Source organism: Narcine bancroftii, chromosome 14 (assembly GCF_036971445.1).
Source record: "Narcine bancroftii isolate sNarBan1 chromosome 14, sNarBan1.hap1, whole genome shotgun sequence".
NCBI classification, from domain to species: Eukaryota; Metazoa; Chordata; class Chondrichthyes; order Torpediniformes; family Narcinidae; genus Narcine; species Narcine bancroftii.
This window is the reverse complement of record NC_091482.1, coordinates 43,079,837-43,106,905: the sequence shown is the minus strand read 5'-3', so window position 1 is coordinate 43,106,905 and position 27,069 is coordinate 43,079,837. Positions and strand designations below refer to the sequence as shown.

The following is a 27,069-nucleotide window of genomic DNA, read 5'->3' as shown; positions in this document are numbered from 1 at the left end:
GCAAATCGTATGCAGAGGCCATGAGTACAATGAAGGTCCAGTATTGCAGAAGGGTGAATGAGCTCTATGCACACATCTCCTGGCCACCAGGAAGCAGCAACCCGGTGAATCAAGCGCCGAATACCCTCAGTCCCTCCAGGCCCTCTGCAGGGTGTGCAACTGTAAAGCTGAGACAGCCGTCCTGAATGCAGGGGACCTCAACCAGGACGCCTATGTGACCATTATCTGGTCCAGATACATAAGACAACAACTCCTAGAGCAGAAGGTACTTGACCTACAAAGGGCGTTTGAATTAACAGAGATGCTGGAGTTGGCCCTCCAAAACTTGGACAACTACTCGGCTGCCGTGATCTTGGGATGGGGGACCATCTTGCAACGTGACCAAATGGTTGTAAGCATCATTGTGCTCCTCCTCTAGCAACCTGGCCTTGGCAGGCGTAGCGAGTGATTGGTCCAAATGCCACTTCTGCGGGCAGGGCAAGCACCTGAGGAAACGCTGCCCTACCAAGAAGGCGATCTGCGCTAGATCTGGGTAAAGGGGTCATTATGCAAAAGTCTGCCAGTTTAACCTGTCTGCCGAACCTAGCAGCCCCGCGTGCGGACAGCCACCACCCCAGACAAGCACAATCAGTGCCATCCCCTCTGCAGACCAGCAATACCACGTGCGAGTCATGGGAGTGAGGAGCTGAGGGGTAACCAGACAAAGGTAAGGAAGGCAGATAGGGCGGACATCCACTGCAGGAATGCCAAAAACTAGAGGCCATAGGTTTAAAATGCAATGAAGGAAATTTAAAGGTGATTGGAGCAGCATGTTTGTTATACTCAGACAGTAGTTGATATCTGAACAAGCTGCCAGAGGGGGAGGTGGAATCAGAAACAACTGCTGTATTTAAGAGGCATTTAGACAAAGAACTGAGCTGGCCTAAAGCAAGCAAATGGAATGAGTGAAGATGGGGAAAACACTCAGTATGGACCTGATGTGCTGGGGGGCTCTTTCTGTGCTGAACAACTCTATGACCATGAGCCTGTTCACAGTCAAAAGTAAGAACATTACAAACTTCATACATTCAAGTTCAATCTGAAACAAGAATTTTTCGCACTTGTGAAGCTCGTTTTACCCAGCAGTAGGAATAAAAATATCTATTTATTTATTTACAATATAGAATATTGTTCAATAAACTTCACAATGAAAACATTGAAAGTTATCATACTGAAAGCTAACATGCTTCCCCACATCCTCTCTTGGATATTTTCTCAGCAAGAAGCCCTCCTGCCTTCCAAGGCCAGCATGGTCCAGGCATCCATCTTAGGTTGGAAACATGCAGGAGACGGCAGATACTGGAATCTGAAGCTAAACACGATCTGCTGGAGCATCAGTGGGAAAGGATGGTCGATGTTTCAGGTCAGAGCAAAGTTAGTACAGGAGCAGTATAAACAGGGCTGGGTAGGAGGGGTGAAAAAGTGATCCCATGTGGGATGTGAACCAGGCAAAGGTGAAGCATGAGAGAGGCAGAGGGCTGGCAGATTGCAGACACAGGGTCTGCTGGAGGCTAAGTGGGTGATTAAAGACCAATACTGGGATCTGAGAAAGAGAGGTGAGAATGATGGTGAGAAGCAAGGTGGATGAAGATGAGAGAGTGGACAAATCCTCTTGTTTCCTCAGTTGCAGATGAGAGCACTGCTTGCTTTCAAGTTTCAGTCAGTTGCTAAGTGCTGTGGGAGAGTGACCTCCGAGAGACAATCACCTTGTTTTAACTGGTAAACTCGATGAAGAGGGGAGAGTTTCAATCAGTACCTGATTAATATTCTATTGTTTGTTTATGCTGATGTACACATGTTTCTGAACAACATGCTTTCTGTATTGTGTAAAATTTACTGATACATACAACACTGCAGCGCAGTACATCCCTTTCAGTCCACAATGTTGTACCAACCAATTAAATCTATTCCACAACAATCCAATTTTTCCCTGCCATTACCCTCTATTTTCCTTACATCCATGTGCCTGTTTAACAGTCTTTTAAATGTTCCTATGTTGACCATCACCCCTGGCAATGTATTCCAGGCACCCACCACTCCCTGTGTACAAAACCTACCTCTGGCATTGCATCAAAACTTTCCTCAACCCAACATAAAAATTTAAATGGATGGCTAACTAAATAAAGAATTTAAACAGTCGTGAAAATTGCATCTTTTGGCTCCAGGCTCAAAGTGTATAAGGAAAATAAAATGCTCACAAATAATTCTCACATTAACAGACTATTGTTTGATGCATTACAAGTGAACTTCATTCAAAAACAAATGGATAGGGTGCGAGAGGATTGGCAATAGTGTTGCCGGGACACAGGGACCTGCACTCCAGGGAGAGGTTGAGCAGGCTGGGGCTTTGTTCCTTGGAGCTCAGGAGGAGGGGGGGGGGGGGCGATTTCAGAGATCACCCCTCATGAGCAGCGATGGGGCTGCCTGCTATCTTGAAGAACTACTCAGGCCTGAAATGTCGGAAATATATCTTTTCCTCTTATGGACATTGCAAGACAGGCTGAGGTCCTCCAGAAAAATCGAGGTTTATGCTTGTGAGGTAGGGAAGGTTTAGTTTTTTTAGTTCATTATATAGATTCCCACAACATCGTGGGCTGAAGGGCCTGAATTGTGCTAGAATGTTCTATGTTCTATATAAAACAGCCAAGTAAACTTTTAATTTTGAGTGAATATTGCGGACAGAAGGGAATTGCCTGCCACATTGATAAAGGCTTTCTAATAGGTTTCCTGTGCCCGTGACTGTAAGTGGTGTTGGATCATTTCTACCTGTATCTCAAGGGTGATGATATCATTCTCAAATTCAGCACTCTGTATACATCGCCAGAGGCTGCTCCAAAACGATAAGATTTAATAATTTCGGAAGCAGAGACAGGGATAGGCCAGGCTGGCCTTTGAGCTTGCAATGCCATTTAATTAGCTTGAAGTCTACCTCGATTTACCACTGGTGTTGGATGGTCTTGTTCAAATTATACTAGAATATTGGAGCATAAAAATGTCATAAAGGCACGTCTACCCACACAGGAAGCATTGTGTTTAGCATAAAAATGTACATGTACTTCAGAAATCAACACACATGTACCAGACTCACTGCCGGTGGAGACACCAGATGGATGCACCAGGCTCACTGCTGGTGGTGACACCACATACAAGTATCAGGTTCATTGCCTCTCTTCGCATTGTTTTGCTTTCTACAGCTTGTGGTTTTAGATGCAGCCAGAATGTGACAAACCTCTCATGGGCCTTTTTCATCATCCCAAAGAGATGCAAGATGGGAATCAAGCCAATGTTAGCAACAGAGGAGACTCCCCAATGCACGAACTAGGTGCGCTCTTATTGATTGATCCAACTCAATTCATAATGGGGCTGGAGGGAGAAATTTGACATGGAAAGCTGAGATCCAAGCTGGAGTCTCAGACAGATGCCCACCAGCTGTGGAAGGCCATCACATCAGGCAAAACTAGGCAGCATCATTTTAGTTTCATTCAATAAATTAAAGATATAGAACATCGATTATTATAACACAGTGCAGACCCTTCACACCATGACGTTGTGGCGACCTATGTAAACCTACTCCACCACAATCTAATCTTTCTTGACCTCACACCCATAACCCCACACCCATAACCCTCCATCTTTCTTACATTTAAAGTTCTGTTCAGATTTATTGTCAAAGTAAATACATGAAATCACATACAACCTTGAGATTTTTTTGCCTGTGGGCGAGGCAGAATTTCTACTTATTGACATGGCAGAAATAAAACTGTACTCAAGAAAAGATACATATGCAAATGAGAAAAATGTAAACAAGAAGTAAGTGTAAACAAACTGCAATCCAAGAAATAAACATTCAAAAATAAATAATGTCTAAAGTAAGAGTCCTTAAATGGGTCCCTGATTGAGTTTGTCGTTGAGGAGTCTGACGGTGGAGAGGGAGCAGCTGTTCCTGAACCTGGTGGTGTGAGTCTTGTGGCACCGAATCCTCTTTCCTGACGGTAGCAACGAGAACAGAGTGTGTGCTGGGTGGTGTGGATCCTTGATGATCGCTGCTGCCCTCCGACGGCAGCGTTCCCTGTAGATGTTCTCAATAGTGGGGAGGGTTTTGCTTGTCGTATCCTGGGCTGGTCCTACTACTTTTTACGCTCAGGGATATTGGTGTCCCTATACCAGACCGTGATACAGCCAGTCAGTACACTTTCCACCACACATCTGTAGACGTTTGCCAAGGGTTTCAATGTCATACCAAACTTCCACAAACTCCTGAGAAAGTAGAGACAATGACATGCTTTCTTCACAATGACATTAGTGAGCTGGTCCAGGAACAGCCCACCAAAAGAGTGACTTCCAGCAATTTAAATTTGCTCATCCTCTCCTCCTCTGATCACTGGACTGGATCATATGCCTCGAGATTTCCCTTCATGAAGTCAACAATCAGCTCCTTGGTTTTGGTGGCACTGAGTGTGAGGTTGTTGGTGGACCATTCAGCCAAGTGTTCAGTCTCCTACCTGTATACTGACTCATTGTCCCCTTTTATACAAGGCCAACAAATCCATGACCCTATCTTAGAGTCTTTAGATTGTCCCTCATGTGCCAGCATCCACCCCCACCCCCAGCAATGCATTCCAGGGATTCACCAGTCTTGGAGTGAAAAAACCTACATCTGACATCTCCCCCGAATTTAAACTGGTGTTCTCTGATGTTTGTTATTCTTACCCCATGAAAACAGTGCTGGCTGACTGCCCTATCTCTACCTCTCATTATCTTGCAAACCTCTATTAAGTATCCTCTCACCCTTCTTCACTCCAAAGACCTATCTCTGTCAGAGCTGCTTAATAAGGCATGGACAAAAGTGCTTGCACCAAGACCCTCTGTTCAACTGAAGTGAAACGTTGTTGAAAGGTTAGAGATTGTTTGGCTGCAGAACCCCATGGATAGCCCATCCACCCCATTATCATTAGCCAGATATGTACTTGCTGTCCAAAGGTTTAAAGATATTGCTTGGGCTACAATGCAATGTGTTATCAGGCTACAAGCTCTGATAACTCAGTGGTTAGACCATTGGCCTTGTAAACAGGGGTCGCAAATTCATTCCTCGCTGGGGTCTCATTTCCATGAGGGGGACACTGAACAAAGTGGCGACTCTCTGTCTTCCTCACAGTAGCCAAAGTGAAAGAGTTTCATGTACGTTACATTCCAAATGTAGCATCACATGCCAATAATGGAACCTTCAGTACATTTTGCATTCTGGCTGCATCCACAAGGCTTTGTGGAGTTGGATGCTGTTACTGAGGATCTGATTTTAGGCTCTTCCACTGAATCACATTTTCTGCTGGTTTCTTAAAACACCCCTCAGTGGTCTACTGTATTGTGTATGTCCTCATCTGAATCTTCTGCCCCAACTCCCCCTCTAATATTCCATCCTTCCCCCGTGACATGAACAGTGGAAGGAAATCCTATTTGAAAATGCTCCCAGTACTGACCAGTCCTGAGCCTGCTTAGCTTCCAAGGTCAGATAATCTCGTGCATATCAGGTTTCTGGAGCCTAACCCCAGAGCATGACTTCTGGCACTAAAGCCCATGTCTATATGCTCCCAATGGCTTCATAGTACTTTCCTGGATGGGCCCTCTGACCCTTGTTCATTTACTCAAAACCCCTAACCCTACTCCAAAGACCAAGTCTGGCCTGAGGGTCTGCAAGCTGTGCTCCCACATTTCGTTCAAGTTTTCCAGCTCAGGGTCACTGCTATTTCAGCTGAATGTAACGCCACCTAAATCAACATCTGGTGTTACATCCAGCTGAAGTAGCAGTGACCCTGAGCTGTTGATCGACTCCATTAATCAACCCTGTGGCTGCAGTCACAATGAAACGAGAAGGCAACATGAAATGGCAGACTCTTTCCATTGAAGTCATGGGTTACTCATGTTGGGTTATCTTGAAGACATTTTACAGAAGTATAATTAAGAGTGAACTGTCTGGCTGGTATGGTAACTAGAAGGCTTCAGACAGGAAGTCAATACAGATTATTAAAACAGCCGAGAAGATCACAGGGGTCTCTCTCCATTGACAACATTCATAAGGAGCATTACTTAAATAGGGGTCAAAGAATTATTGAGGATCTCTACCATCCATCTCTGATCCACCATTATCAGGGACAGGAGCATCAAAATCAGGACTGCAGCCTGGGAAATAACTTTTTCCACAGGCTGTGAATTGGTGAACATTGGATCTCATTCATGAAACAGAGTAAATTATTGACAGATTTATTTTATATAATATTTTATGTATGTACGTGATTATCATGGTAGGGTAAAGGAGCCACGATTGACAAGAGAGGTGGGACAGCTAATCAAAATTAAGAAGGAAGCAGACATAAGGTTTAGGAAGTAAATTTCAGAAGGACTCATGAAAATTATACACCAGGCAGGAAGGAATCTAAGAAAGGATTTAGGAAGGCTGAAAGAGATCATGAGAAGGCCTTGGCAAGTGGGATTAAGAAAAACACCAAGGCATTCTACATGCACGTAAAGATCAGAAGGATGAGAAGAGTGAGTATAGGATCGATTAGGGATAATGGGGGAGAGCACTGTGCCTGGTTGACGCCAAGGAGGGGAGCATCCTCTGGCATTACCTCCCCAAAGTGAAGTGCTGCTTCCCCCCTTACAGTCATGGCCATCACTCCCCATCAGACCACCCCCCAGTCCCTCCCACGTCATTAGCATTTAGCTTGATGCATCTGCCCCAGGCCGCATCATTTGTGTGTGTCAACTGTTAGTAATGTATTGTGATGCTTAATGTAATAAAAGAAACACCCTCGTCTCCTCTATCGGAGGGATGGGTGGCATTAACGTTCATTGACAGGTACCCCTGTCCCTCCCCCCCCCCAGTCAATAGGTAGGTCCCAGCATCCAATAGCACCCCACCACCCTCATCGACAGGTAGGTCCTAGCATCCAATAGCACCCCTCCACCCCATCGACAGGTAGGACCTAGCATCCAATAGCACCCCATCACCCCCTGCTGAGCATGGTTATGATCATTCCTCTATCTCCCCCCCCACCCTAACATTTGTTCCAGTGCTGACCCTGGCCTGGAGGCAGAGGGGTCCTAAATGAATATTTTGCATCCATGTTCACTAAGTACAGAGATGTGCTGGAACATGTTGAGGTTAAGAAAGAGGAAGCGCTGGATCTTCTTAAAAATATTTGAATAGATAGGTCCCTGGGTCTGGATGGGATATACCTGAGGTTACTACAAGAAGTGAGGAGAGAGCTAGCTGGGAAGTTGGCAATGATCTTTGTGTCCTCCCTTGTCATAGGGGAGGTACCGAAGGATTCGAGAAAGGCAAATGTAGTCCCCTTGTTTAGAAAAGGTAATAGAGAGAATCCTGGGAATCATAGACCAGTGAGGTCTGAATCAGTGATGGGAAAACTATTGGAGGGATTCTTAGGGGCAGGGTTTATGAGCATTTAGAGAAGCATAGTCTTCTCCGGGAACTGTTACGAGGAGTCCTACCAGGGAGGAACTGTTATAGGGAGTCTTTCCAGGGAGGAACTGTTATGGGGAGTCTTTCCAGGGAGGAACTGTTATGGGGAGTCTTTCCAGGGAGGAGACTGTTGTAGGGAGTCCTTCCAGGGAGGAACTGTTATGGGGAGTCCTACCAGAGAGGAACTGTTATGGGGAGTCTTTCCAGGGAGGAGACTGTTGTAGGGAGTCCTTCCAGGGAGGAACTGTTATGGGGAGTCTTTCCAGGGAGGAGACTGTTGTAGGGAGTCCTTCCAGGGAGGAACTGTTATGGGGAGTCTTTCCAGGGAGGAACTGTTATGGGGAGTCTTTCCAGGGAGGAGACTGTTGTAGGGAGTCCTTCCAGGGAGGAACTGTTATAGGGAGTCCTTCCAGGGAGGAACTGTTATGGGGAGTCTTTCCAGGGAGGAACTGTTATGGGGAGTCTTTCCAGGGAGGAGACTGTTGTAGGGAGTCCTTCCAGGGAGGAACTGTTATGGGGAGTCCTTCCAGGGAGGAACTGTTATGGGGAGTCTTTCCAGGGAGGAACTGTTATGGGGAGTCTTTCCAGGGAGGAGACTGTTATAGGGAGTCCTTCCAGGGAGGAACTGTTATGGGGAGTCTTTCCAGGGAGGAACTGTTATGGGGAGTCTTTCCAGGGAGGAGACTGTTGTAGGGAGTCCTTCCACGGAGGAACTGTTATGGGGAGTCCTACCAGAGAGGAACTGTTATGGGGAGTCTTTCCAGGGAGGAGACTGTTGTAGGGAGTCCTTCCAGGGAGGAACTGTTATGGGGAGTCTTTCCAGGGAGGAGACTGTTGTAGGGAGTCCTTCCAGGGAGGAACTGTTATGGGGAGTCCTACCAGGGAGGAACTGTTATGGGGAGTCTTTCCAGGGAGGAGACTGTTGTAGGGAGTCCTTCCAGGGAGGAACTGTTATGGGGAGTCCTTCCAGGGAGGAGACTGTTATGGGGAGTCTTTCCAGGGAGGAGACTGTTGTAGGGAGTCCTTCCAGGGAGGAACTGTTATGGGGAGTCTTTCCAGGGAGGAGACTGTTGTAGGGAGTCCTTCCAGGGAGGAACTGTTATGGGGAGTCCTACCAGAGAGGAACTGTTATGGGGAGTCTTTCCAGGGAGGAGACTGTTGTAGGGAGTCCTTCCAGGGAGGAACTGTTATGGGGAGTCTTTCCAGGGAGGAGACTGTTGTAGGGAGTCCTTCCAGGGAGGAACTGTTATGGGGAGTCCTACCAGGGAGGAACTGTTATGGGGAGTCTTTCCAGGGAGGAGACTGTTGTAGGGAGTCCTTCCAGGGAGGAACTGTTATGGGGAGTCCTTCCAGGGAGGAGACTGTTATGGGGAGTCTTTCCAGGGAGGAGACTGTTGTAGGGAGTCCTTCCAGGGAGGAACTGTCATGGGGAGTCTTTCCAGGGAGGAGACTGTTGTAGGGAGTCCTTCCAGGGAGGAACTGTTATGGGGAGTCCTACCAGGGAGGAACTGTTATGGGGAGTCTTTCCAGGGAGGGGACTGTTGTAGGGTGTCCTTCCAGGGAGGGGACTGTTGTAGGGTGTCCTTCCAGGGAGGGGACTGTTGTAGGGTGTCCTTCCAGGGAGGGGACTGTTGTAGGGTGTCCTTCCAGGGAGGGGACTGTTGTAGGGTGTCCTTCTAGGGAGGAACTGTTATGGGGAGTCTTTCCAGGGAGGAACTGTTATGGGGAGTCTTTCCAGGGAGGGGACTGTTGTAGGGAGTTCTATCAGGGAGGGAACTGTCATGGCCAAGAAAACCAACAACTGTGGTGCTGCAAGAAAATTTGATGTATATAAGAATTTGCTAAGTGATTGGACGAAGAAAGAAGAGGTTATGGCTCATGAGCCAACTGAATTATTTGAGGAGGTGACAAAAGATATTGATGAAGGTAGGGCAGTAGATGCGGTCGATATGGATTTTAGAAGGCATTTGACAAGTGCTCCCATGGTAGACTCATTCAGAAAGCCATGAGGCATGGGTTTCATGGAACCTTGTCTGCTTAGATTTGGAATTAACTTCCCTGCAAAAAGGCAAGTAGTAGATGAAATAATTTGCAGATGAGAGTAATAGTAGATGAAACGTATTCTGCTCAGAAGTCGGTGACCAGTGTCTATTCTGGAAACCCCACTCTTTGTGATTTTTATAAATGATTTGAAAGATGAAGTGGAGGGTGGGTCAGTATGTTTGCAGCTGATACAAATATTGGAGGTGTGGTGGATAATGTGGAAGGTTGTCATACGTAACATCAGGATATAGGCAGGATGCAGAATTGGGTGGAGAGGTGACCGATGGAGTTTAATCCAAATTAAGGTGAAGTGATGCACTTTGGAAGGTCTAACCTGAAGGTGGCATATGTGGTTAAATGCAGGATTCTTAACACTGTGGAGAAACAGAGAGATCTTGGGTGCATGTCTCTTGACCCCTCAAGGTTGTAGCATGTTTAAGAAAACATATGGTGCGTTGGCCTTCATTGGTCATGGAATTCAGTTCAAGAGCCATGAGGTAATGTTGCATTTCTATAAAACATTGCGTTTGGTTCTGGTCACCTCATTTCAGGAAAATGGAGATGCTTTAGAAAATGGAATTTACCAAGATGTTGCTTGGATGATTGAAGCAAGGCCGGCAAAGTTAGGGCTTTTCTCTTTACAATGTTGGAGGATCAAGGGAGAGGTGCATAAAATTCTGAGGGCAAAGATAGGACAACAACAACATATACCAATGGGCATCTCTTTAAGGTGAGTGGAAGAAAGTTCAGGGAGGTGTCATAGCAAATTTGTTTTGCACAGACTGACATGTATCAGTGGGAGTAGTGGTGGAGGCTGGAACAATGGAGTCATTTAAAAGAGTCTTTGGGTAGGCACATGGATGTGAGAAAAATAGAGGTTATGGGTGTGAGGGAAGGAAGGAGAACGTTTACGTCAATTCAGCATAAACATCATGGGTTAAAGAGCCTGTATGTAATGATCTACAGTGAAAAATACTGGAAATAATTTGCAGATCAGGCAGTATCATGGATAGAGAGGGGGGGGGGGAGAAAGAGAGGGGGTGGGAGAAAGAGAGAGAGAGAGGGGGAGGGAGAGAGGGGGATGGAGAGAGAGGGAGAGAGAGAAAGGGGGAGGGGAGAGAGAGAGAAGGGGAGAGAGAGAGGGAGAGAGAAAGGGAGGGAGAGAAAGAGAGAGGGAGAGAGAGGGTGAAAGAGTGAGAGAGAGGGGGAGGGGGAGGGAGAGAGAGGGGGAGAGAGGGAGAGAGAGGGGGGAGGGAGAGAGAGAGGGAGGGAGAGAGAGAGGGATGGAGAGAGAGAGTGAGAGAGGGGAAGGAGAGAGAGAGGGAGGGGGAGAGAGGGGTAGAGAGAGAGGGGGAGGGAGAGAGAGAGAGAGGGAGGGAGAGAGAGAGGGAGAGAGAGACTGAGAGAGGGAGGGGGAGAGAGAGGATGGAGAGAGAGTGTGAGAGAGGGGAAGGGAGAGAGAGTGAGAGAGAGAGAGAGGAGGAGGGAGAGAGAGAGGGATGAGAGAGAGAGTGAGAGAGGGGGAGGGAGAGAGAGGGAGGGAGAGAGGGGGGATGGAGAGAGAGAGAGGGATGGAGAGAGAGGGAGAGAGGGGGCAGGGAGAGGGGGAGGAAGAGGGAGAGAGAGAGAGGGATGGAGAGAGAGACAGAGGGAGGAAGAGAGCGAGAGAGCGTTAACATTATTTCAGGTCGAAGACCTAGCATTGAAAGTAGAAAAAGTTAGAAATCAAACATATTTTATGCTGTAGAATAGTGGGTGGAACAGAGAGAAGTCCAGAATGATGTTCACAGCATGGGCATTGAAAGGCATATGTGGTGGTGGTGCTGGCAGAAAGAATCTGGTGAAGGGTGATCTGCAACAAATCCGTCTGCTGGAGATGTAACTTGGTGATTGGTGAGAAGAGAGGAGAAAAATACAATCATAGTGGATCTGTCATAAAAAGATTTCTGAAATTGTAAAACATTGTTCTGTATCCTCTATCTTATCATGACGTCCTTGTTCTATCCTCTGCTAAACAATACAAACCATCACCTCTCTGCTCTGCAACTTGAAGCATCTTTCATCTCTGCTACTGCTTGATTTATTACAGGCCATCTTGGAAATAGGAATTATTTTAATTCAACAAATCTTCGTTTAATGAATTAAATGAACATTTTAACCTTAGTAATAACTTAAGCATTTAAAATTCATAGTAACTCAGTATTATGGCCTGTTGTGTCAAAGGAAGAATAAGAGGGATGTGAATTTCACTTTGATGCAAAGTGCCTCACTGGTGACAGAGGAACTGGGAATGTGGATCATTCCTGGGGAATGGGTTGTTGCAACCATGGGAATGTAGTTGAGGAAAGGGCAGGACTGGAAGCTAATATTTCAGTCAGACAATTTCAGGTATAGTGGAGGAGGGGTGGGGGGGCTGCAAAAGAGGAGGTGATGTGGAACAGGGAGAATGTCACAGCAGCAGTCAGGGAAGATATCCCAAAGGGGTCAACCAATATGGGTAGAACTAAGAAAGGTGTACTCATGGTTATGGGCCATACTGTTTTTAGTGGGAGTTAGGTCAGATCTGTAGGTAGAAATGTGGAAGTACCATAAAGTTACAGCTGTGAGAGGTATTACCTTTCCCAATATTCTCTAGGAGCACCTTAATACAAGGAGAATAGATGGAATGGAAATTATACAAAGAATCCAAGAGTTTTTTTGAATTAGTTTGTGGGGAGCCCTACCTGGGAGGGGATTGTCATGGTGAGTCCTACCAGGGAGGGAACTGTCATGGTGAGTCCAACCAGGGAGGGGATTGTCATGGTGAGTCCTATCAGGGAGGGGACTGTTATGGGGAGTCCTTCCAGGGAGGGGACTGTTGTAGGGAGTCCTTCCAGGGAGGAACTGTTATGGGGAGTCCTACCAGAGAGGAGACTGTTGTAGGGAGTCCTTCCAGGGAGGGGACTGTTATAGGGAGTCCTACCAGGGAGGAACTGTTACGGGGAGTTCTTCCAGAGAGGGGACTGTTGTAGGGAGTCCTTCCAGGGAGGAACTGTTATGGGGAGTCTTTCCAGGGAGGAGACTGTTGTAGGGAGTCCTTCCAGGGAGGGGACTGTTGTAGGGTGTCCTTCCAGGGAGGGGACTGTTGTAGGGAGTTCTATCAGGGAGGGAACTGTCATGGCCAAGAAAACCAACAACTGTGGTGCTGCAAGAAAATTTGATGTATATAAGAATTTGCTAAGTGATTGGACGAAGAAAGAAGAGACTTTAAGAATACAAAAAAGGCAATATTCATTGAGAAAAGGAATGATTCATTGACCAAAGTTGGAAAATCACATTGCAGAATGGGTACGTGAACACAGGCAAGATTGCTACATGGTCACCCAAAATAAAATAAGAAAATTGTCACTGGAGTGGGCAAAGTCGCCCCAGACCTCACTAAAGATTTTGAGTCTACAGTAGGCCGGTTCAACCATTTCATGAACTGTTAAAATCTGGTATTATGACAAAAAAACAAAAGTTGAGCAGAAACTACCAAAAAATCTTGATCATAAAGTTGTAAGTTTTCACCAGTTTATCGTATGGAACCGGCAGAAACATCAGTTTGCATCGTCAAATATCGGAAACATGGATGAAACCCTCATGAATTTTGACAATGGGCAATAGAACAGTGGAACGGAAAGGTGTGAAAACTGTGCAAATCAGAAGTACAGGTCACGAAAGAGCCAGGTTTACCATAGTGTTATCGTGCATGGCCAATGGGACAAAGTTAAGACCCATGGTGATCTTCAAATGCAAAATTAAACCTAAAATAAAATTCCCTACATGTATTTTGTACAGTTTCATGAAAAAAGATGAATGGATGAAAATGGTGTAAAATTATGGATAGACAATGTGTGGAACAGGCAGTTTATGCAAAGAACAGAGTTTGCTGGTCTGGGATATGTTTCGTAGCCACTTAACTTAGAACATTAAAAGCAGATTAGCTCTACATAATACTTACATGACAGTTATCCCTCATGGTTTGACATCTATCTTGCAACCTCTTGATGCCTGCTTGAACAAGCTATTCAAATACCATGTGTGTGAGGAATGGAATACATGGATGTCGAGTGCAGAAAAGTCACTTAGAAAAGGTGGGGCAACATGTGCTGCATCACTCAATGTGCTGTGTGGCTTCATGCCCAAGGCATAGGACAAAGTTAAAGATCACTGCGGAGGCTGGAACCCAGAGCACTGTGGAGGCTGGAACCCAGAACACTGTGGAGGCTGTGATAAAATCATTTAAAAAGTGTATATCTCTTGTGCAATTGATGGCACGGAAGATGATTTGTTGTGGGACACTGACGGCGAAGCTGTAACTGCCTCATCAGATACAGACTGGGACCCATATGATGACTGTTTAAACAGTGAGGGTATGGATGTGCTTGTCGCCATCTTTGCTTCAGACAATGAATGTGAGAGCGATTTTGAAGGGTTCTAAATGTATTGTTTTCAATTAAAATAATGAAAACCTGTCGCAGTCTGGGTTTTTTTTGACTTGTTAATGGTCTACTTGTATGCAAAATCGGCATGGATTAGATTCTGAGTTGAATTTAAGGTCTCAAAAGTATATACAGCGTATAAGTTGACCTCTCTTTTTTGAGAGATTTTTTTGGGTTTCACGACTTGACTTATATGCCGAAATATACGGTACTTCTGAATATCACTCTGGTTAAGGGTTACACTGCTTCTTGCACATCATTATGCTCATACAGCATTTGTTCATCAGCATTCCTGCAAAAGTTGTGGGATGTTCACCTTGTGGCTAATGTACATCAACGTAGTGAGTTCCAAGCTAATACAGATCAACCTGTTTCCCTTCAAGAAACATTTGACATGTATTCTGTGAAACCCTTATGTTTATCAAGGGGGGGTACCTTGAAGGAGCTCGATCAGGGTGTGGATGTCAGTGGATCCTACAATGTTAATGAATCTGTGCGCCCACTGGGCTTATCCTTGCTGAATTCTACACTTTGTGAAAATCAAATATTTTTTGACAACAAACTCCCACTTGCACTTTTTCTTCATAGAGAATGCAATTATAATATAAAACAAAAGTCAGAAAATACTCCAAAGGTCATGAAGTGCCAGCAGAGAGAGAAAAACAGAGTTAACATTTTAGTTTGACAGCCTTTCATCTGCAGAGTGTGTGTATATATAAAGTGCAGGCAGTCCCTGCGAGGCTCCAGCACCAGCTATTTGTTTATCCTGGATTTCAGCTTCCACAGTGCTCTGGGTTATAGCCCCCACAGTGATCTGGGTTCCAGTCTCCACAGTCCTTAGGTTTCCAGCCTCCACAGTGCTCTGGGTTCCAGCCTCCACTGTGCTCTGGGTTCCAGCCTCCACAGTGCTCAGGTTTCCAGCCTCCTCAATGATCTGGGTTCCAGTCTCCACAGTGCTCAGGTTTCCAGCCTCCACAGTGCTCTGGATTCTAGCCTCCTCAATGATCTGGGTTCCAGTCTCCACAGTGCTTAGGTTTCCAGCCTCCACAGTGATCTGGGTTCCAGCCTCCACAGTGCTCTGGGTTCCAGTTTCCACTGTGCTCAGGTTTCCAGCCTCCACAGTGATCTGGATTCCAGCCTCCTCAATGATCTGGGTTCCAGCCTCCACAGTGCTCTGGGTTCCAGCCTCCACAGTGATCTGGGTTCCAGCCTCCTCAATGATCTGGGTTCCAGCCTCCACAGTGCTCAGGTTTCCAGCCTCCACAGTGCTCTGGGTTCCAGCCTCCACAGTGATCTGGATTCCAGCCTCCTCAATGATCTGGGTTCCAGCCTCCACAGTGCTCTGGGTTCCAGCCTCCACAGTGATCTGGATTCCAGCCTCCTCAATGATCTGGGTTCCAGCCTCCACAGTGCTCAGGTTTCCAGCCTCCACAGTGATCTGGATTCCAGCCTCCTCAATGATCTGGGTTCCAGCCTCCACAGTGCTCTGGGTTCCAGCCTCCACAGTGATCTGGGTTCCAGCATCCATAGTGTGCTGGGTTCCAGCCTCCACAATCCCCTGGGTTCCAGCCTCCACAGTGCTCTGGATTCCAGCCTCCACAGTGCTCTGGGTTCCAGCCTCCACAGTGATCTGGGTTCCAGCATCCATAGTGTGCTGGGTTCCAGCCTCCACAATCCCCTGGGTTCCAGCCTCCACAGTGCTCTGGATTCCAGCATCCATAGTGCGCTGGGTTCCAGCCTCCACAATCCCCTGGCTTGCATGTGTGGAGGGTGGCTAGGCACCCTACAGAATAAAAAAACCTGTCAAAGGGCAGTCAAACCCTCTCCTAGGGTCAACAGCCGTCTAGCAAACACATGCAATGAACCATGGAAAGGGCATCCCTTGCATCGAAGCTTGGTCTGGCCATTCACTGCAACAGAACCTCCCCCAGCTGTCTTGGATCTGGCCACTGGATCCGGGAGGGGATGTCTGGAGGGTGGATCTGGACCTATGCAACCCCTACTCACCTAAATTCATTCACACACATGCTGTTCCTTTCTGAGGAGTGGGGTATAAACCCCAGAAACTGACTGAAAGGAACCATCATCTTTCTATGGGACGGATAGCCAGAAAACAACAGTGCGCTCTCTGAGTGCATGTGCAATGGGTTTGAGCTCCATAACGAGTGTCTTTAAACCTTTAGTGGATCTGCCATCAACAACTCGTACTTGAAGGATAGCTGAATCACAGATGTAGAGACCCTTGTGATGCCAAGATCATCTGTGGCCAAAAAATCCAAGTGCCAGACACACTTACAATTTAATTTGAACATGCAGTGCAGTAACAGGCCCTTTTGGCACATGAGCCCGTGCCCTCCAAATACACCAATTAACCCACTACTTCTGTACTGTGACAGAGTATATAGAGGTGGTTTGGGAGGAATTGTTAGAGCAGCTTGCACACACACATTTTAGAACACAGAATATTTGCAGGACTTTTGCAGAATGCTTTTTGCAGAAAGCAACAAAATAGCATCGGCAGCAGCTTGCCTGGAAGAACATGTGATCTTTGCAGGCAAGGAAGAACAGCTTTGCTCTCAGAGAGGGAGGGAGTGAGAGAGAGGAGAGACAGAAACTTTGGTTCCAGAGGGACAAGTTTGCAAACTTTTGGAAGACTGTCTGAAAGGTGACCTGAAAGAAAGAGGATCATCTGGAGAACCCTGAAGGGGGCAAGTTTCGTCAGCAAGACTGATTGAGAAGGAATCAGTTGCGGATGTCCTGGGACAAAAGGAATCTCTCTCTGAAAACCAGCAAGAACCTTCCTGAGTGGTAACCATTTGCCTGTTAAGCACTAAAGGCTGGTGAACTTTGTTAATGCTAACTTCTGTGCACAGTACAAGAATTACCTGCAACCAGTGAGATTGGACTCTGATCCAAATAACTTTTCTAATCTTAAGTATACATTACACACACCTGCGCTTAGTATTACAGGGAGGTTTAAGTGGGTTAGGTAGGTTAAGTAAGTAGGTTAAGTAATAAGTTAAAGTTTAATTCTGTTTTCTTGTTCAACTATAATTAAAAACTACTTTTGTTTAAGTAACCCTGTGTTGAGGTGCGTATCTATTACTGCTGGTGTTTGGGGTCCTCTGGACTCCGTAACAGTATGCTTTGAAGGGTGGGAGGAAACCAGAGCACCCAGAGGAAATCCGCGCAGACACGGGGAGAATGTGCAAACTCCTATCAAACAGTGGCAGATTCAAACCAGGGCTGCCAGCGCTGTAATAATATTGCACTAACTGTGCCACCCTGATCTCAATGGGTTAAAATGTTGTTGAAGGTCAGTGACTTTGAAAAATATTGAAATGGAATGCCAACATTTAAAAAAATAACCAGAATTAAAATAAAATTAATAATTTTTACACAAATGAAACTGAAAACAGGAAAATTTTTCAATTCAAATAGAGTAATTAAAAAATGCTCCAGAGTGAATGAACGGAGTCACTGGCCATGCCCGGATGGGCCAGGACGTCGTCAGCAGTTGGCCAAAAGACACTCGCAGTTGCCTGGGAAATTTCACCACCTTCTCTTGACATTCAACAGCATCATTATGGTCCACTGTCCATCAAAAATATTCTGGGGACAGTCACTGACCAAAAATGAGCTGCATTAGCACAATTACTGTGGTAGCAAGAACATGCTGAAGGTCGCAAGAAGGAAATGTCCTCCTTTCCACCACCTACAAAGCTCAGGTTTGCAGAAGACACTCTCATCAGTCCTAAGGACACTGTAACAAAAGAACAACTTCAAAGAAATGCTCTATTTCATTCATCAGGAAGTAATATCACCAATTTTTATGTCATCCGCAAAATGCACCTTCACCTATGTGGAGCCGGCCTCATCAGAGATCACCAAAGCAGAACATGTCCCAGCTCCCCATTCTGGCCTTTAGCAACTCGAAACCTCTCCTTTCACAGAGCTGTTTACTGTTTTCCAGTAGAGATCACAACACTCTCTTCCAGCACTGGCCCTCTATTTTCAGAGGTCTATGACATCAAGTAGCTTCTGTAGGTTCAATGGATCATGTGAAATTATTCCCATTAAATGTATAAACTTTAGGGCTTTCATCCCCTCATGAAGTTCAGATTTGTAAATCACACATGAGGCATGGGGATGGAAGGGCGTAGTATTGTGAATATCAAGAGACCATTGAAGAAAGTGATGAAATCTTGTTTTTGTAAGGTTACAAATGCAATATAAATGTAATCTGCTGCATCAGCTATAAACTGAAAACTTTGACGAATTTATTTTCAAAAAGTCTGCAAACTCTCTAATTCTTCACATTTTGGCTCCCATTTGTTTTTACAACCACAGAACGATAATTCTTCCTACAATTTTAAATGATCTTGTCTTATCTCCAAATCCCTTTACTTCACCGCTGATTTGCTTGGCTCTGTTTGTAACCAACTGTGGAAGACCACGAGACATCGAAGCAACTGAAACTCAATTCAACTTAACTCTTCTCTGGGTGAAATTTCTTTGAGCCAAATGTCTCAAAATGAAATATTATAGTTTTAAGATAATTTTATTTACGACTACTAAATTAATTAACTTTGGCAATTACCACTTAAAATTTCAAGGTCTTTTAGAACACTACAGCACAGTAACAGGCCCTTCAGCCCTTCTGGTCTATGCTGAACTATTATTCTGCCTAATCCCACTGACCTGCACCTGGACCATATCCCTCCATACCCCTCTCATTTATGTACATGTCCAAATTTTTCTTAAATATCAAAATTGACCCTGCATTCACCACTTCAGCTGGGAGCTCACTTCACACTCCCACCACTCTCTGTGTGAAGAAGTTCCCCTCTAATGTTCCCTTTAAACTTTTCTTCTTTCACTCTTAAACCATGTCTTCTTTTATCACACAAAACCTCAGTGGAGAAAGCTTGCTTGCACTTATTCTATCTATACGCATCATAATTCTGTTGCACCTTGTTCTTCTACTCTCCAGGGAATAAAGTCCTAATCTGTTTAACCTTTCCCTGTAACTCAGTTCCTGAAGTCCGGACAACATTCAAGTAAATCTTCTCTGCACTCTTTCTATCTTATTGATATCTTTCCTGTAGTTAGGTGACCACAACTACACACAATATTTCAAATTTGGACTCATCAATGTCTTATACAACTTTATCATAACATCCCAACTCCTATACTCAGTACTTTTATTTATGAAGGCCAATATGCCAAAAACTCTCTTTACAACCATATTGACCTGTCACGCCACTTTCAGGAAATTAGAGATCTGCATTTACAGATCTCTCTTTTCTACCACACTCCTCAAACCTACCTTGGTGTAACACCTCACACTTGTCTGGATTAAATTCCATCTGCCATTTTTCAGCCCATTTTTCCAGCTGGTCCAGATTCCTCTGCAAGGAAACATTCTTTGCTATCCACAATACCCCCAATCTTTGATTCAATTTATCACATTATCATCCAGATCACTGATATAGATGACAAACAACAATGAACCCATCATCGACCTTGAGGCACACCACTAGTCCAGGCTTCCAGTCTGAGAAGCAATCATCCACTACCACTCTCTGGCTTTTCCCGTAAAACCAATGTCTAATCCAATTTACTATCTCTCCAATGACCACCAAGTGACTGAACCTTCCTGACTAACCTCTCTGGGGACCTTGTCAAAGGCCTTACTAAAGTACATGTAGACAATTCCTTAATGAAATGGAAGTACGATTTTTTTTAGGATATTAATGTGATTTTTAAAAAGTTGATAAAAAAGAAGCATTTACTCAACTTCATCAGAAATGTGATTAATTTTATTCATAAATATAAATGAATCTTTCAAAATGTCACCTTATACTTTTGGTTATATAACATGACACACATACTTCCTGAAACCATTACTATTCAACAGTTCCAGTACATATTTATTCTTCATTTTCTTTCTTAATAAAAGAGTCAGAAGGAAGTAGCTCGGAGCCTGCTGGTGATATTTCACATATTGCTTATACTGGCTATACCATATTGCCATGGTTAATGGATTTTCCTCATACTCTCGAAATGATCCACAAATGTTTAGATGCCGCATCTGGACACTCCAGACATGTTAATTCTCCATTTGTGCTTTGATGGTGAAATACACAGATGGTGGCCAACCCTTGAATCATATCATCTGAAGCTCAGGTCTTTATTTGGGGTTTTTAATGGATAAAATCTGCTTGATGGAAAAGTGTGCCTTCATCAAACTTATCTCCATTTTTCAACCTAAGCTGGAGATGTACTTTGCCAACAAAATGCTTCAGAAATATTGAAATGATACCACATTTCAAGAAGGTCTTAAAATGAGAAAGATATCTAAAGCAATCGCTTGAGCAATGATTCACTGATACACTTTTCTTCTGAACAAGGAACTGGAACAACTACTAAGCAATGTAGATATGCGAAAAGTGGAGCGTTGTTTGTGAATCTTGCAATCCAACAAAGTACTACATGCAGGTTTAGAAATAATAAGAGCTTGGGCACCTCAACATCATCAGTTTTCTTCTGCAGTTCTACAAAAGAGTCTGGAAAAACAACCAACTGAAAAACCTCACAAAGATAAGCGTATACAGAGCCGTTGTCATACCCACACTCCTGTTCGGCTCCGAATCATGGGTCCTCTACCGGCACCACCTACGGCTCCTAGAACGCTTCCACCAGCGTTGTCTCCGCTCCATCCTCAACATCCATTGGAGCGCTTACATCCCTAACGTCGAAGTACTCGAGATGGCAGAGGTCGACAGCATCGAGTCCACGCTGCTGAAGATCCAGCTGCGCTGGATGGGTCACGTCTCCAGAATGGAGGACCATCGCCTTCCCAAGATCGTGTTATATGGCGAGCTCTCCACTGGCCACCGTGACAGAGGTGCACCAAAGAAAAGGTACAAGGACTGCCTAAAGAAATCTCTTGGTGCCTGCCACATTGACCACCACCAGTGGGCTGATAACGCCTCAAACCGTGCATCTTGGCGCCTCACAGTTTGGCGGGCAGCAACCTCCTTTGAAGAAGACCGCAGAGCCCACCTCACTGACAAAAGGCAAAGGAGGAAAAACCCAACACCCAACCCCAACCAACCAATTTTCCCCTGCAACCGCTGCAATCGTGTCTGCCTGTCCCGCATCGGACTTGTCAGCCACAAACGAGCCTGCAGCTGACGTGGACTTTTTACCCCCTCCATAAATCTTCGTCCGCGAAGCCAAGCCAAAGAAAGAAGACATCTAATTAATGCCAGCTTTCACAGTGAATATATAACATTCACTTGTGCAATACAAGCTCAGAAATCTGCATTACATAAAAAGTAAGCTGGGCTTCAAAATACCCAACGAGATATGGATGTTTCCATTCAGAGCATAGACAGCATTGAGATTGGCTGAAAAATGCAAACAGAATTTGATTTCATTTTTGAACAGAAAGGGGATTTTATATGTTTAAGTCAGAGCTCATTCAAGGTTGTGGATAAAGAAACTTGAAACCAAATCTGTTAATAGAGCATCTGATTTTTAAACAAATCTAAAAATTGCTAACAACTACAACTAATGGTTCTGACTGAACGGATGTCTCAAAGTGGCTGAGCATGTGGGACTAAGGCAAAACATTTTCACAGCAATGATTAATCTAATCATTCAGTAACTTGCTTTAAGGGCAACCTCACTGCAGATGTAGAGGATTCACTCAACAATAATTGCCACATAAATTTCACCATGAGACAAGAGCACACTCAACTGAAGTTCCACTTATTTACTTTGGCTAAAACCAATACATTAATTTACCACTAAGTTAGCACAAGTAGGAAATGTAAATGCACCAAGAACCATGTGCTGATACTACATTGTGTAATATTAAGGCTAGATTAAATAGAGGTTTCATATTTATTTGGTTGGATTTGTTTGAGTCACTAGAATTTATTAGACTGCACTTAGAGACATTTACAGCTAGCAAAAGATCTCCATATTCTGCTTGAAATTTTGATCTGTATTCAGTTCTTTAGAAAAGCTGAATTACAGGTGCTTAGAGGTACCAGTGTACACCGCTGGGTATTTCATATTCTCATAACGGCATCAACTCAAATACATTGCTGGCCTGTGAGCCTGCCACTGTGAACTTAAGCAAAACATCTCAAAACTTCAGATGGCATTGAACAGCCTATAAGATACAGTGTTCAGCCCCGTGCTGGGTCATGGGAAAGAGAGGGATAGTAGCGATTGGCCTGGATAGTCTGTGGGTCAGACTGGCCATCAGGAACAGGTTGGGGAAGAGATCATATCAGAGGGAGAGGTAAATAAGAGAAATGGAGGGGCATTAGTTGGGTGATGATTCTGAGTCTGGTCATTTAAGGGTGGGTAAGTGTGGCCATTTCTTGGGTGGGATAGCTGGATACTTGGATAGTCAATGTGTTACACCATTAATTACCGGTTGCCAGAGAATAACTAGTGATAGTCACTCTAGAAATAAAGTGGTCCAGTATACCCCAAATGGCCAAAAAAGGGTGTCATCTGAGGAATGAAGCAATGTGATACACATCCGAGTGGAAAACTGAAAAGTGAGACCCACACCTGGTAGCATACATCACACAGATGTGCTGGAGAAACTCAGCAGGTCACACAGCATCCATAGGAAGAAAGAGGCAGTCAATGTTTTGGGCATGAACCCTTCATCAGAAGTATCTTTCACTTTCTGTGGAGTATGCATGACCTACTGAGTTTCTCCAACACTTTTGTGAACTGCACTAGACCTCAGCATCTGCAGACGTTTGTATTTACCCCCGGTGGCATTCAGCTGGGATTTCTGGAGTAATGCAAAACAATTACATTGCTTCACATTTCATCCCAAAAGAACATTTTCAACATCTCATCAATGAATGAACAGTATTTAATCTCTAGGCGAGTTTACCTGTACTTTACATCATTGTTGAAACTCTTCAGCACTTTACGATAACACATTTTAATATATTTTGTGAAAGATTTATTCTTATGGAAGATATAATGGACCATCTTTAATGCAGATAATATGGGAAGATAAATTTATTGACACATGGTAGATCAATCTTTTGTGCCAAAAATGCTCTTCAAATTGGATTATAAATTTCTTATTTGGAGCACAAATACTATTGTTGCAATTACATTGGAGACAGCAACAATTTATGGTCCTAACTCAACATTAGCTGCCAAAGTAATCTGTGGCTTGGCGGCCAGAAATCTCTATTTCATTAATTCTGAGAGTAGAATGTAATTATGCAAGTTTAATTACAGAACAGTTGACAGTATATTTTGAGGCAATTCTGGTGTGACCCAATCAGTGCTCTGCCTTCCTGTTTTGCAACCTACTGCCCCATTTCACCAAGGGCTAAATTTTCAAAGGTGTCCAGCCAAACTGAAGAAATGTCAAACACAAAGGTGTTGACATGTGAAAATGAAACGTCTCCCATCAGACAGGGTTCTGGAAAATGTTGCCTTATTCTCTTTGGAAGCGTAACCATTCACATCATAACATTGTGATTTCAAACAGCTGCCAAATCCACGTCTATCCAATGAGCCCCTCCTGCAGCACCCCTTTGAGAATACGGTTTTGAATGTTTTCCACTCTTTTCATTTGTTGCTGCACTAAAGCAAGTTTTAGGTAAAAATAATGGGATTAACTGACTTTTCATCTTGGAGTTTATCTTGTTATGATATTTTGATTGTCAGCCCAATCTGTTCCATTATATTGCACAAATCATCTTCCTATTTATCACAGGGATGAATCTGGTCTGAAACTGAAAGGTGTGGCTTTACTTACTGGTTCAGTATGGGTGTGTAGGCGGCCTTGTCCTCTTCGACACAAGAAACCATCAGAGTGATGAGCTTGGGCCAGAATTCCAAGTTTTTGATGCTGGGTCCCTGTTCCTCACGAGGAATGTCTTGTTTTTTACTCTATTGAAACAAAATGTCCAGGTTTGTTCAAAAGCAAAATGTTAAATTAAGCTATCTTTTTAATGCTATTCATTGTATTCATCAACTCCAAGACACCAAGTGACGAAAGCCTAGCTAGTCACTGAGTAAAATGGATGAAAATATTCAATAGAACATGATCCCTCCAGTAGCAATCGTGTCGTCAGGTATATTGACAATGTCTAATTAGATAAAATTAATATGTGCACTTTGCTCCCAAGACAACAATCAAAACTTCCTGAGATGACTTCAGATTCATGGTGACTGAGTTCTAGATTCGCAGTGCCTTTGGTGCCATTCTAGCTGCTGATGCAGTGGGGGATTACGAATGGGGGGGGGGGGAAAGGGGGGAAATTAGAGAGGAGCAAACTCTGGGTTGACCTGCAACAGTGGGGTAACTTTTCTGCATTGCCTTTGCGTCAGTTTGGTTGTACTTCCAAATAATATTTCCTGCTCGGCATTTGTTGGGAAGCCAATTTTTCACCAGCAGGTGATGCACATTTGGTTAATTAGCAACCCTCTCAATTTTGTTAGGGACAAAAGAGGCTTTGCTAAGGAACAGCAATGGCAAAAATTCACCAGATAATTGTAAATTCAAAATAATCATTTTTATTAAACTATAATATTTAATTTCTTACTTATCTCCAACTTAAAATCTGCATTTAAACCCCCACTATGTGTGTGTGTGTGTGTGTGTGTGTGTGTGTGTGTGTGTGTGTGTGTGTGTGTGTGTGTGTGTGTGCGCATGTGTGTGTGTGTGTGTGTGCGTGTGCGTGTGTGTGTGTGTGTGTTTTTTAAAGTCCCAAACTCTGAAAAGTCAATTTTAAAACTTCAGCATCATTTTGGTCTTGCTTGAATGTCTTAAATTTTCAGTTCAGAAATAATTATCAAGTGCTTTTAAACATCATATCTTCAGGCCTCTTAAAGCTGACAATTCTTACAATGAGTTGTCCTTCAGAGAAATTTTCCTTCATATGAGTGATTTCACAAACTCCCTCTTAACTTGCCTAAGAGTTCCAAAGTCTATTTACTTCTCTATGTTTGGAATCTGTGTTCCAAACACTGAAGCTGCCCTCTTTATCTTACAGAGACGGTTGGACTTGGGCTTACTTATTTCACAGCCACTTATCCTGTGTTCCCCTATTTCAGGAGTAGCATAGGTAGCTTTTCCCCCTCTGCAGGAGATATAGCTGCTGGTCAGACCTGCATCTTAACAGGACAGAGAGTTTCCTTAAACTGATTTCTTTGTCTCGTATTTTCATAATATATTTCTGGCAAATCTCTTATGTTAAATGGTATGTGACCATTTCTGTCTTTGAAGTTCATAACATCTTTTTACACCAATGTGCTAAAACATCTATGGCCACTTACTCACAGAATCAAAGTAATTAACTTTGTTTGATGGTTCTCTCCTGGTTTTAAGCTGTCTGGAATTTACTAACAAAATGGCTTCTTGTTTACTCAAGCAAACAATCCATTGTCCCACTTATCTGAAGAACCATCATAAAAATCTTTCATCTCTTCACTTCAACTGCAATCAGCAGGCCATTCTGTCTTTCAAACTGGCTTCTTGGTCAATGGCTCTTAAAATGCAAATGTATTTGTTGATGCTGAAGCCAGTGTGTTTAAAATGATAATGTGTTGTCTTTGTTTCCCTGACCACACAAATCTAACTTATTAAACCATATCAAGATAAAATATTGTTTTAACATTAAACTAAGGATTAATAATAACACAGATCCATTACACTCCGTGTTTTTTTTTCAAATGTTTTTATGGTCAGAGTAAAGGCAATTAAGTCACCTTATTCATTAATTGGTTGATCCAGGACAAACTGTAATGTCTTTAACACAGCATACGCCTGCCCTCTCACAAAGCTGAACATTCTGCACATTCACTGTTGCCTGGTGAAATTGTCAGTGACAACGTTGGGCTGAAAGGGGCTGGGAATTTGAATTGGCAGTTCGACAGACCTATGTGTACACACAACTGATTCAAATGTTGTTCTAGCACTTGGCATGATCCCTGTTTATCAGAAAATGTAAGTTATGTCAAGGAACACATCACTTTCTGGTGGTCATGTATAATTGCATAGTAAGCTACTATCACTTCTGACAGGGCCTTCCACTTGAAATATAAACTCTCTTTTTCTTTCCATAGATGCTAAATGTGTTTTTTTTTTAAATTTCAGATTGTTTCAATTTTTCAAAGCCTCAGTAATCAATGGGAAGAAAAGTCTTGTTGGCTTGACCTGCCTAAACCCCACTAACCGGTCATGTTGTACAGCAGATGTCACCCTATTTCATTCTCCTCACATTTCCATCAACTTGATTTCAGACTCAACAGTTCATCTACACCCAGGGGGCAATTAATAGTGGGCAATTAACCACCAAGCCGCACGCTTTGCGGACACGAGATGAAACTGGAGCACCACGAGGAGACCCATGTAGTCACAGGAAAAACGTTCAAACACATAGAAAGCAGAAGTCAGGATTGAATCTGGATCACTGGAGTTGTGAGGAGCAGCTCAAAGAGCTCCACCAGTGCGTTATCTGTATCTGTGGGTCTGATTCACTCAGGGCACACGAGAGCTCCAGCAGTGTGTTACCTGTACCTGTGGGTCTGATCCACTCAGACAGAGCAGGGGAGAGCTACATCAGAGTGTTACATGTACCTGTGGGTTTGATCCACTCAGAGCAGGGGAGAGCTACACCAGTGTGACCTGTACCTGTAGTTCTGATCCACTCAGGGCAGGGGAGAGTTCCACCAGTGTGAACCTGTACCTGTGGGTCTGATCCACTCAGGGCAGTCGAGAGCAACTCCAGTTTGTACCTGTACCTTTGAGGTACAGAGCAAGAGAGAGCTACACCAGTGTGAACCTGTACCTGTGGGTCTGATCCACTCAGGACAGGGGAGAGCAACACCAATGTGTTACCTGTACCTGTGGGTCTGATCCACTCAGGGCAGGGGAGAGTTCCACCAGTGTGAACCTGTACCTGTGGGTCTGATCCACTCAGGACAGGGGAGAGCAACACCAATGTGTTACCTGTACCTGTGGGTCTGATCCACTCA

General features: G+C 44.2%; 1 protein-coding gene across 3 annotated transcripts in view; it reads right to left on the bottom strand.

Moving 5' to 3' along the window:
- Positions 1-27,069, bottom strand: part of LOC138749470 (protein unc-13 homolog C-like) — an 877,967-nt gene that overhangs the window by 173,050 nt on the left and 677,848 nt on the right. For all 3 annotated transcript variants that reach the window (XM_069910841.1, XM_069910842.1, XM_069910843.1), the window contains one exon: positions 23,846-23,979. In XM_069910841.1, coding sequence (XP_069766942.1) covers positions 23,846-23,979 — 134 coding nt within the window. The remainder of the gene's footprint in view (positions 1-23,845; positions 23,980-27,069) is intronic.